General features: G+C 41.9%; 2 protein-coding genes across 5 annotated transcripts in view; both read left to right on the top strand.

The window, feature by feature from the left end:
• Positions 1–1532: 1532 nt before the first annotated feature.
• On the top strand, positions 1533–7416 carry RANBP6 (RAN binding protein 6). Of its 4 annotated transcripts, none has more exons than XM_042913472.1 (2): positions 1533–1727; positions 2784–7416. In XM_042913472.1, exons 1-2 carry the CDS (start codon positions 1533–1535, stop codon positions 4848–4850), a joined length of 2262 nt encoding a protein of 753 aa, XP_042769406.1. In that variant the 3' UTR covers positions 4851–7416. The 4 variants fall into 4 exon arrangements, with proteins under 4 accessions (XP_042769406.1, XP_042769407.1, XP_042769404.1 ...); XM_042913473.1 differs by having other exon boundaries at positions 1533–1668; positions 2784–2957; XM_042913471.1 differs by having other exon boundaries at positions 1570–1668; positions 2193–7416.
• A 1856-nt stretch (positions 7417–9272) lies between these two features.
• Positions 9273–12528, top strand: part of KIAA2026 (KIAA2026 ortholog) — a 130912-nt gene continuing 127656 nt past the window's right edge. Inside the window, exon 1 of the mRNA XM_042913626.1 lies at positions 9273–10065. Coding sequence (XP_042769560.1) covers positions 9473–10065 — 593 coding nt within the window. The 5' untranslated portion in view covers positions 9273–9472. The remainder of the gene's footprint in view (positions 10066–12528) is intronic.

Genomic DNA, 12528 nt, shown 5'->3' with positions numbered 1-12528 from the left:
AATGAGTATAGTATTGCATATTACAATGTAATTTATGAGACTATTTTGTCTATCATCTGGTTAACTCCAAAGCTGTGATTTTCTGTCTTTCAGGGTATATGCAGCAATGTTTTACAAAATTAAAATTAGGCCCACTTGGAGAAGTTTAAGACAGACTTTGCAGTAAGTGAAGGCCTCTGATCATGTTGCAAAATTAAGAGTAATTATGGGGAAGTGGTATGGTGAAAGATCACTGGTGTTGCTTTCAGAAGAGGTACATTTGAGACTCAGCTATGTCATCTTAGGCAGAGTCCTTAACCTCCCTGGGTTTCTATTACTTACCTAAAATTAGTATTAAAACTTTCCCACCAACTTTGCAAACCTGCATAAGGGTCAAAATGACTGAGTGGCAAAGTGCTAATACAAAAGTAAGATCTAATCATTGTTAGAGGAACGATCATTGTTTTTGATTGACACACCTACTTGAATTTAAAGAAACAATATTTAACTTCAAGGACATTTGTTTCTTACAATAATCTCAGCATCTTCCTACTAAAAGGAAAACCATAAAAGCATTTTACAGTGTAGGCAACATGCAAAGAAAACTTTGAGTGACGTGACCAAGGATACAAAATTAATTTACAGATAAGACCAGGATTCAAGTCTTCTGATTACTAGCCCCGATCACTTTCCACCATACTTTATTCAGTTGTTTTTCTCATTCTTTATTATAATCCACGGGCCAGGTGATTCTGACACACCAGGGTTTGAGCACCACTGTTTTTAGTGCTTTAGATGTGGTAGTGGGATGGCAATCAATGTCTTTACCTTTGATTGTACTTATTTGATAAACAGCTTTATTGAGGTATTATTCACATACCATACAATCCACCAATCTAACAATGCAATGGTTTTTAGTATAATCACAGAGATGTACAACTATCACCACAATTAATTTTAGAACATTTCATCACCCCAAAAGAAACCGACTATCTGATAGCAGTCATTTTACATTCTCTCCTTCCCACTGCCTCTGTAAATCTATCTCTCCTTCCCACTGCCTCTGTAAATCTACTTTCCGTGTAGATTTGCCTTTTCAAGACCCTTCATATAAACGGAATCATACAATATGGGACCTTTTGTGACCGGCTTCTTCCACCTGGAGGGTTTTCAAGATGCAATTATTGCGTTAAAATTATCGGGGTAACAACAGAGCTAGTTTATTAATATAACGGAGGTAAAAAGTCACCCACAATCCCATTCTAATACATTCAAATCATACTTTTCTTTTTCTTTTTTTTTCTTCTTCTTCTCTGCAGGTGCCTTTTCATCTGATTGGAAAACAGACCGAGGGTGTCCGTCATCCCCACCCCATCTCACTTATACCCCCCGCCCCCAGGCCCAGCAGCCCACCTCCGGGAGCTCAGACACAGCACCCCGCCAGCAGTGCATAAGCAGCCCCGCCCATCCCCTCGGGCGCCTCCTTTACGTCACTGTTTCTGGCCGCAGACCCCCTCCCTCCATCTCCGTCGCGGTTTCTTTGACAGAGCGCTATGGCGGCGGCCGGGTCTGCAGGGGTACCGGCCACCGTGTCGGGAAAGCAAGAGTTTTACCAGCTTCTGAAGAACCTGATCAATCCAAGCTGTATGGTGCGGAGGCAGGCAGAAGAAATCTATGAAAATATTCCAGGTCTGTGTAAGACTACATTCCTCTTAGATGCTGTCAGAAATAGAAGAGCAGGTTATGAGGTGAGACAAATGGCTGCCGCGCTGCTACGGCGGCTTTTGTCCTCTGGGTTTGAGGAAGTCTATCCAAATCTGCCTTCTGATGTTCAGAGGGACGTCAAGATTGAACTGATACTGGCCGTTAAGTTAGAAACACATGCTAGCATGAGGAAAAAACTTTGTGATATTTTTGCAGTGCTGGCCAGGAATTTGATAGATGAGGATGGCACTAACCACTGGCCTGAAGGTTTGAAGTTCCTTATTGATTCAATCTACTCTAAAAATGTAGTTCTTTGGGAAGTTGCACTTCACGTTTTCTGGCACTTTCCTGGGATTTTTGGGAACCAAGAGCGGCATGATTTAGATATCATCAAACGTTTGTTGGACCAGTGCATTCAGGATCAAGAACATCCAGCAATCAGGACATTATCTGCTAGAGCTGCAGCTGCATTTGTACTTGCTAATGAGAATAATATTGCTCTTTTCAAGGACTTTGCAGACTTGCTTCCTGGAATCTTACAGGCTGTGAATGACTCATGCTACCAAGATGATGATTCAGTGCTAGAATCCCTTGTTGAGATTGCAGATACCGTACCTAAATACCTGGGTCCTTATTTAGAAGATACTCTGCAGTTGAGTCTGAAGTTATGTGGAGACTCTAGACTTAGTAATCTGCAACGCCAGTTGGCCCTTGAAATAATAGTGACCTTGTCTGAAACTGCAACCCCAATGTTGAAAAAACATACAAATATAATTGCACAGGCAGTTCCTCATATATTAGCAATGATGGTTGATCTACAAGATGATGAGGACTGGGTAAATGCCGATGAAATGGAAGAAGATGATTTTGACAGCAATGCCGTCGCTGCTGAGAGTGCACTAGACCGACTGGCTTGTGGGCTTGGTGGGAAACTTGTTTTACCAATGACTAAGGAGCACATCATGCAGATGCTTCAGAGCCCTGACTGGAAATATCGACATGCTGGATTAATGGCCTTATCTGCCATTGGAGAAGGATGCCATCAGCAAATGGAATCAATTCTAGATGAAACAGTTAACTCTGTTTTGCTTTTTCTTCAGGATCCTCACCCAAGAGTGAGGGCTGCAGCCTGTACTACACTTGGGCAGATGGCTACAGATTTTTCTCCTAACTTCCAAAAGAAATTCCATGAAACAGTGATTGCAGCTCTGTTGCGTACCATGGAAAATCAAGGTAATCAGCGTGTACAATCACATGCGGCTTCTGCACTTATTATTTTTATTGAAGACTGTCCAAAAACATTGTTAGTTCTATATTTGGATAGTATGGTGAGAAATCTACATTCCATCTTGGTGATTAAACTTCAAGAATTGATTCGGAATGGAACTAAATTGGCCTTGGAACAGCTTGTGACAACCATTGCCTCAGTTGCAGATACAATAGAAGAAAAATTTGTTCCATATTATGATATATTTATGCCATCACTAAAGCACATTGTTGAGCTTGCTGTTCAGAAGGAACTCAAGCTTCTGAAAGGAAAAACTATTGAGTGCATTAGCCATGTTGGTCTTGCTGTTGGGAAGGAAAAATTTATGCAAGATGCATCAAATGTGATGCAGCTATTGTTGAAGACACAATCAGACTTAAATAATATGGAAGATGATGACCCTCAGACATCTTACATGGTTTCAGCATGGGCTAGAATGTGTAAAATTCTTGGAAGTGATTTTCAACAGTACCTTCCACTAGTTATTGAGCCTCTTATTAAGACTGCTTCAGCTAAACCTGATGTTGCTCTCTTAGACACACAAGATGTGGAAAATATGAGTGATGATGATGGATGGCAATTTGTAAATCTTGGAGACCAACAAAGTTTTGGAATTAAGACTTCAGGACTTGAAGCAAAAGCAACTGCTTGCCAGATGTTGGTTTACTATGCTAAGGAGTTAAGGGAAGGATTTGTGGAATATACAGAACAGGTTGTAAAGCTGATGGTTCCTTTATTGAAATTTTATTTCCATGACAATGTTCGAGTGGCAGCAGCAGAGTCTATGCCTTTTCTCCTGGAATGTGCAAGAACTCGTGGCCCAGAATATCTTGCACAGATGTGGCAATTCATATGTGATCCCTTAATCAAGGCTATTGGGACTGAACCTGATACAGATGTACTCTCAGAAATAATGAATTCTTTTGCAAAGTCCATTGAAGTAATGGGAGATGGGTGCCTTCTTGATGAACACTTAGAAGAACTAGGAGAAATATTGAAAGCAAAACTTGAAGGACACTTTAAAAACCAAGAACTGAGACAGGTTAAAAGACGGGAAGAAAACTACGACCAGCAGGTTGAAATGTCTCTGCAAGATGAGGATGAATGTGATGTTTATATTCTTACCAAAGTATCAGATATTTTGCACTCTTTATTTAGTACTTACAAGGAAAAGATTTTACCATGGTTTGAACAGCTTCTTCCATTAATTGTAAATCTAATTTGTTCGAGTAGGCCATGGCCAGATAGACAGTGGGGATTGTGCATATTTGATGATATTATAGAGCACTGCAGTCCAACCTCATATAAGTATGTAGAATATTTTCGGTGGCCAATGCTACTAAATATGCGAGATAACAACCCTGAAGTCAGGCAAGCAGCTGCTTATGGCCTGGGTGTTATGGCACAGTTTGGTGGAGATGATTATCGTTCTTTATGTTCAGAAGCTGTCCCATTGCTGGTAAAAGTTATTAAGTGTGCAAATTCCAAAACCAAAAAAAATGTCATTGCTACAGAGAACTGTATCTCAGCAGTAGGGAAGATTTTGAGGTTTAAGCCTAACTGTGTAAATGTAGATGAAGTTCTTCCACATTGGTTATCATGGCTTCCACTGCATGAGGATAAAGAGGAAGCTATTCAGACTTTGAGTTTTCTCTGTGATTTAATTGAAAGTAACCATCCAGTTGTACTTGGTCCAAATAATTCCAATCTTCCCAAAATAATCAGTATAATTGCAGAAGGAAAAATTAATGAGACTATTAATTATAAAGATCCTTGTGCTAAACGCCTAGCTAATGTTGTGCGTCAGGTACAGACTTCTGAAGAATTATGGTTGGAATGCATATCGCAACTTGATGAGGAGCAGCAGGAAGCTCTACAAGAGTTGCTAAATTTTGCTTGATGCACGTTAATGTCACTTGAATATCTTCTACCATAAAAGTAATTCCAAATAACTATTGTGAATGGATTCCATTACAATTGTGAGAACTGTTCTCTCCTTGCCAAGCAGTTTATATTCCTTCCCTATATGTTTCTCCAGGATTAGTCAGTGTTACAGCCTTGTGTTCACCTTGCATGTTTTATCTTTTAAATATAGAGCTTGGTGATAACCATTGTCTTAGTGTTTGTCACCTTTCCCCTAGTTGATGTGAAGTACATAAATTGTTGCTACTTGTCTGAATTATTGATGCTGGGCAAACAGTATACTTGTGTGAAGATGTCATGCTGCCCATCACAAGGTGCTGAGAGCTTACAAAGATAGGAGAACTTCCAAGGCAAACTATTTGGAATTGTGGGTGAAAGATAAAGTGGCAAGCTTATTCCTCCGGGTGCTTTTCATGGTAATGGGAGGATGCTGAAATTGGGAGATACTGCCTTGGATGTGGGAGATTTCTCTATATATTATGTGAACTTTTTCATCATGTCCTCCTGAGAACTGGGTGAAGCATATCCATATTCTAGTCCTCAAGGTGTCCAGCTGAGAGTTAAGAGAATTGTAAAATCTTAGCCTGACTGGTCTCTATTTTTCAAGTTATCCAGGACTCTAAGAACTATGGTTACTGCAAAGGGTATCCTGGTACATGGAACATTGGTAGCATGTAACATACTATTCTGCAGTGTTTGACAAATAGTAAGTAATCAATATTTGTGGGAGTCAATCAGTATTATGTGTTTAAGCAGAATATTGCATTGTGTATATATGCCATTTTCCCCCTGAAAGCAGCCCAACAAGGAGAGAAGCCCTGATTTAAAATGGAGTTTAAATAGATTTCTATTTTGAAGAAGTTCTTAATAGATTCTATAGTAGCACTGAAGATGAAAGGGAAGCAAAATTAATTTTATCTTTAAACATGAGAAAAAACGGCTTTGACTCCAGTCAAATAGCAGATGTGCATTTTAAGAAAACAGCTAATCTAGAGTTAATTAATTGGAATGTTGATCTTTAATGTCCAACTTTTTGTAGGGTAGAAAAAAAGCTTTCTACTCAGTGAATCATTGACCCAAAATTTAAGAACAAATGTATCTGTCATGATTTCCTGGGGTATTGTGAGTACTGTGTATGTAAAGTATTTAGCAAATATTTAAGACCTAGTAAGTGCTTAATAAATGGTACCTGTTAGTGCTGTTGTTTGTTTGCACCTTTGCTGTGTGTGTGTGTGTGTGTGTGTGTGTGTGTGTGTGTGTGTGTGTTAATGGTTTGGAATTCCTTTTACATTAGAATTTCCCTGATTCACTCCCTGCCAGTTCAGATGAGCAGGCCATGTAGGCTATTGTGGACAGAAATATGAAGTTGAGATTTTAGATATGGATTTCCTGTCCATTCCCTGCAATGATTTATTATTTATTACAATAAATAATAGGAAAGGACATTAAGTATAGTATAGTCACAATTTTATTTAAGATAAATAAAAGTATACATAAATAAATAGAAAAATTCTGCAACAAGATATTAATAAAATTTTCTCTGGGTGGTGGGATTAAATGGCAATTTTTCTTCTCACTAATAATTTACCTACAACCAACATATTTCTTGTATAATAGTTTTTTTAAGCTTAAGGATCTGATCCTACTTTCATAAAAGCTAAGATCACAATCATTGTGGCCTCTCCATGACCTATAGCTGTGGTTCCTTCAACTCCTACCTCTTTATCTTAATTGATATCCCATCAGAAGCCCTTGATCAAATTTCTAGCAATTCCCTACACTCTTGTGCATGAAAATTGGAAATTCTGCCAGGTGGCCTTGGAGAATTAGGTACCTTGGAGAATCTTGAAGTGTGACAGACCTAGATTTGAATTTTGGCAAACTACTTTCTTAACCTAAGCATCAGTTTCTACATCTGTAAAATAGGCATAATACCTATGATTGTTGTGAGAATTAAAGGTGATAATGAATGTAAGGTGCTTGGTGGCACAGGAATCAATAAATACAATCTATATTATGAGAGAGTCATGAAATAGAGTTGGTGGCTAAAGATAAAGAGGGGATATTTGCTGGGGGAATGGTCAAAGGAAATGAAGGATGCTCAATCAGACTCATTTTGGGTTGCCATTTGCTGAAATTAGACTGTTCCCTGGCTTTGTTGCTGTGAGCTGAGGTACATCTAAGGGCTCTGAGGAGAAAGCGAAATGTCTCATAAATTACAAATGACTGATGAGAGGAGACCTTGAAAACTGGATAATGGGTGTGTGGGAGTGTCAATACTCAATAAGTGTTCTCATTTAACTATTTTACCTAATTCTGCTACTTAAACTTACTGCTACTCTTTTCCCCCCTTCTCCCAAAAGCTTTGAAGTTTTGACTTTTATTGGTTCATTAAAGGTTCACAATAATCAAGGATCAGAATATCCTGACCATTTGTTTAGATGACTTGTACTTTTAAAATGCTTGATTTCTAGGACATAATTGCCAGTTTCAAGCTAGAGCATTCTTTGTAAATAGAAACATATGTGCATCTTTCTCTTTTTAAAAAAATTTTTAAATGCTTATTTATTTTTTGAGAGACAGAGAGAATATGAGCGGGGGAGGAGCAGACAGAGAGGGACACAGTATCCAAAGCAGGCTCTAGAGGCTGCGAGCTGTCAGCACAGAGCCTGATGTGGGTATGGAACTCACCAGCTGTGAGATTGCAACCTGAGCCAAATCGGTTGCTTAATCTACTGAGCCACCCAGGCACCCCGAGATTTGCATCTTTCTAATAGAACATAAGAAAATACTAATATCTGCTTTATGGAACCATTACACTCTTTCACCCCACTTACTTTAAGCATTACCTAATTAAAGTGAATGAGGAGTTCACGTTTTAGACATTCAAAAGTAATTTTTAAATGTATGGTGACATTGTAAGGCTAACGACCTGACTAATACTGTGCAGCTTAGACTTGAAATATTTGAAAACTTTATAACCCCAAGGATTTTTAGTAAGTTTCCATTCCCTTCCTTTATTCTTAGCAGATCTCAAGAATGGAGGTGGGAATATGTTAATTTTAACTGAAAACAAGACATTACTTAAAATAGGAATTGGTCAAGAACTGGACCAGAGTTTTAGAAATTAACAGTTTTACAAATTATCTTTTTTTTTTTTTTTTTGCATGTGAACATGTTTTAGTTGGTCGAGTCCTTGCACCTGTTTTCTAAACTATAAAATTCTAGTTTTATATTAAAAACCCGGCAGTTACATGGGTGAAGGTGGGTACAGAAAATATGAAATTTACAACAGGATAGGATTTACATTTTGTGCCTTCTCACTATTCATTTGCCATTAACAAGGGTTTTATGGAGCAAGGTCCTTCAGAATTAATTTTAGTTTTTCTTTTTCTCCCCCCCCCCCTTTTTTTTTTTAACATTTATTTATTTTTGAGAGACAGCAAGAACAGTGGAGGGACAGAGAGAGAGGGAGATAAAGAATCTGAAGCAGGCTCCAGGCTGTGAGCTGTCAGCACAAAGCCTGACATGCGGCTCCAACGAAGGAACTGTGCGATCATGACTTGAGCCAGAGTTAGAAGCTTAACTGACTGAAGCACCCAAGCGCCCCAGGATTAATTTTAGTTTTTAGGGCTTTTAGGGTCTTGCAAAAGAAAAAAAAAAAAGCTCTTTCGCTTTCTTTAAAAGGCCTTGGGCCTCTTCGGCAGTGTCGAGTACTCCTGCGCAGGCGCCTTGCTTCTCTCCCCACTCCGCCCCTTAACAGTAGTCTACATGCTGATGACATAATTGGTCCGCGCAACCTATAGGCCTCGGAGCCGGTCGCGCAACCCAAGTCAGTGCTTTTGCGTAGCTGGGCGAGACGCGAAGGGGGTGGGTGGGGCTGTTCCACTACGCATGCGCACCGTGGATGGGGACGGTGCCCTTTTTTTGCCTCTTTCCAGAGCCTGGGGGGTTGCTTGAGTGCCCTCCCTCTTCTTCTCCGCCCCTCCCCTTCCTTCCCCCCGCCCTCGGCCCAGCGGGACTTATAACTGACAGTTGTCGCCGGGGCCGTTCCGCGCGCCGCCTCCTCCTGCCCGGGTACCCCGCAGGTAGAGAGGGGGCGGGAGCGGGTGTGAGGGGAGAGGAGGAGGAGCCCCAGCCTCCGCAGCCCAGTGCTGCAGCCCCCTTCGGGGCGGCTAGAGAAGAATCCTCACTTCCTCTTCGTCCCCTCCCAACCCCCTTACGGCCGGCCCGGAGAGGGTGGGGCGCCGAGGCCGCGGCAGCCAGGCCTAGCCTGGCCGGTGAGGAGCAGGCGGGCGGGGCGCGAAGGGGTGAGGCAAAGGAGGGCCTGGCGCGCTCCGCCGCCGGGGGGAGGGGAGAGGAGGGCACCTAGGCTCTCCTCTTCTCTCCCCCCTCCCCAGCGCGGCATGTAACCCCGCCCCGCCGGCTACAAGCTCAGGACCCCCGCGGGTAGCGAGCGGAGCAGGCGGTTGAGAGGAAAGCCCAATGCGGCTGGGGCTGCGGGGCAAGGCCGAGCCCTAAGGAAGCGGCCCGCGCTCACGCGTTCCCCGGCGCCTCGATCGGCCTCTCCACACGGCCCGACGTGGTTCTACCGGGGCCATGAGCGTGCCCGAGACGCCGGGGGAGATGGAGCCTGCCGGGGAGGAGGAGCGGCCGCCACCAGCGACCGAGGAAGAGGAAGACGAGGAGGAGATGGCAGTAGCGGTCCCGGCCTCAAGGCCGGCTCAAGGGAGGGGTACCTCTTCGCAGGAGGAGGAGGACGACGAAGAGGAGGAGGAAGAGGCGATGGTGGTCGGGGGCTGTGGCTGCAAGGAGCAGGACCTGACCTATGAGCTGCAGCAGGGCTACCGCATCCTGGGCGAGTTCCTGCAGGAGAAGCACCGGGGCCTCACTGCCCCCTTCCTGCAGCCCTTGGGGGGCGTTGCCTTCGGGGAGGCTGAGGTGGCTGAGGGGCCGCGCAGCGGGGGCCGGGGCGGTCGCGCCCTCCCGCCGCAGGTCGGGCAGGGCATGTGTCTGCTGCAGATGGAGGAGAAGTTCGCCGGCGGCCAGTACCGCGGCATCACCGAGTTCGTGGCGGACTTCAGGTTGATGCTGGAGACATGCTACCGCCTGCATGGAGTGGACCATTGGATCTCCAAACAGGGCCAGAAGCTAGAGATGATGCTGGAGCAAAAGTTGGCGCTTCTTTCTCGGTAAGTGAGTCCTGTCCCCAGTGGGACTGATGGAGTGACACAAACATCGTCGCACGTGTCCGAGGATGGGTTGGGCCAGGGGACGGGGGGCGTAGCTGTTACGTGCAGGGTTGGTGCTGCAGAACCCGGGAGGAGGAGCAGGCCTGAGTGGAGGCCCACAAGGGTGTGGTGGGTGTGTGGTGAATGTACGCATTCCCCAAATGGAAAGCTGAAAGGGAGTCGAGTCCTGAGCGCAGAAGAACAGGTAAAGTTTGTAGATAGAAAGTAATATGGTACCCATAGGAAGAATTACGGGGGTAGGGTAGAGGGAAAGAAAGTTTTAGTGAGATGGGAGATGGACCCGCCACTTCTAGACAGTTTTAACATGACGTTAGAAAAAGGTTTTAGGATGAAGTATCGTTTGAAAAATGTGTTTGGCTTATGTAAAAAGATGGCCGTTTCAAACCGTTTAAAAAATGTATCTTTTTTTCACTACCCATGTCGACCGTCGGGAATTTACGGATTGTGTTTAAATGGTTAATGATTACTCTGGCGTATTCCTGATCTTTTCTCTCAGCTTCATATGAGGAGACCGAATTTTTGTGATAATAGTGGATGCATCAACACAAAATTTTTAAAACGTTTAGACTTTTGTGTTTATTCTACCAGAAATCAGAGTCATTTCAGATGGCACTGTGCTCTTGATATAATCCACACAAATAGCCAGAGTCAATTATTTTTCTTTAGTCAGAGAAAATAATGTAACACAAGAGATACTAAAATAAACATATTTATAAATATATATTTGATGTGAACCAAATTAATTTCTCAAGTGGAAATTCTTCAGGAATAGAAAAATAATTGAATGTTGGAAATGGTAGTTGAAGTGGAATAGTAGTTTGATTCTTTACTAGCTGAGTGAACTTGAACAAGTCACTACCTTTTTGGCTTCAGATAATAATAGTATCTCATGGGGTTGCTGTAAGATTAAATGAGTTAATAAATGTAAAGTCAACAGTGTCAGTTCCATAATTAGTCTGATATAAGTTGTAACCATTACAATATTAGCAATAGTAGTTGAATAAATGAATATTTTCCTCATTTCCTGGACCTTAAACTAGTGCTTTTATGGAATAGTTTCTGAGAAGTTGTAGGTTTTTGGTCCTTGATTTATTTTATTTTTATTTTATTATTTTATTTTATTTTATTTTATTTTATTTTACTTTGTTTTACTTTGTTTTATTTTATTTATTTTTGAGAGAAAGGAAGAGAGAGAATCTTGAGCAGGCGCCACACTCAATGCAGTGCCTGACGTTGGGCTCGATCCCATTACCCTGGGATCATGACCTGAGCCTAAATTAAGAGTTTAATGCTTAACTGATTGAGCCAACCAGGTACCCCTGGACCTGGATTTATAATGGTAGTTTAAAAATAATCTAATATGTCGTTGGCTTCCCATACGATGTTTTCAAGACTATCAGTGACTTCTTTCACTGAAAACAATAGTTAACCTAGTGCTTGACTCATTAGAGGGCCTCTATTTAAGGAATTTCTTCTTGAATCCTTTCATAAAATACAATCATTTGGTAATGATTATTCACAGATTTGCTTTTAATACTTTATTTAATGTTATACTTGTGTAGTGTGTTTGTCACTATTGTCTCCACAGAGTCATTATAGTTATGACTTACAGAGAAAACCAATCCATTCACACGTCACTTTTTTAAGTGGTAAAATATACTCCAAGTTGATGTCACAGGATTTTAGACTTGGAAGGCACCATAGCGTTCATCTAGTCCAAGCATCCAGATTTACAAATGTGGAAACGGCTTTAGAATGAGATTGCATGAAAGTGCTAAGAAGTAGCGTATTGGTTTGGATGAATTACAGGTGTTTTCAAAAGTTTATGTGTATAATAAATATTTTTTGAGCCCGACAAAAGAACAAGAAGACTGTTGAACATAAAGTTAATTTCTAAATGCTTAGTTAGAATGATTCCTGGTGGCTAATGCTCAGAATGCTGTATTCCCATATGGTCTAATAGCATCCATACTTAGAAATTAAACTTAAGGGGCCCCTGGGTGGCTCAGTCGGTTAAGTGCCCGACTTTTGTTCAGGTCATTATCTCGCAGTTCATGAGTTCCAGCCCCAGGTTGGACTCTGTGCTGATGGCTAGGAGCCTTGAGCCTGCTTCGGATTCTGTGTCTCCCTCTCTCCTTTTGCCCCTACCCCGCTCATACTGTGTGTGTGTGTGTGTGTGTGTGTGTGTGTGTGCGCATGCACGCGTGTCTTAAAAATACACATTAAAGAAAAATTAAACTTAAGACATTCTCGGTTGACTCCATAGCTCAGGGGTTAGAGCACTGGTCTTGTAAACTTAAGATATTCTGTTGTTTATAAACATAATGACATAATGTATTTCTGACATTATTAGTTCAAGAGATAAAATTCTTGCATTTTAGTAGCAAAAACTAAAAATATGAT

This window comes from Panthera leo, chromosome D4 (genome assembly GCF_018350215.1).
Source record: "Panthera leo isolate Ple1 chromosome D4, P.leo_Ple1_pat1.1, whole genome shotgun sequence".
NCBI lineage: Eukaryota > Metazoa > Chordata > Mammalia > Carnivora > Felidae > Panthera > Panthera leo.
The sequence above is the reverse complement of the archived record's forward strand: the minus strand, read 5'-3'. Positions and strand labels throughout refer to the sequence as shown.

What these genes read in the sequence shown, in the direction of transcription:
- RANBP6 (XM_042913470.1), top strand. Translation starts at nt 1,533, where the DNA reads ATGGCGGCGGCCGGGTCTGCAGGGGTACCGGCCACCGTGTCGGGAAAG.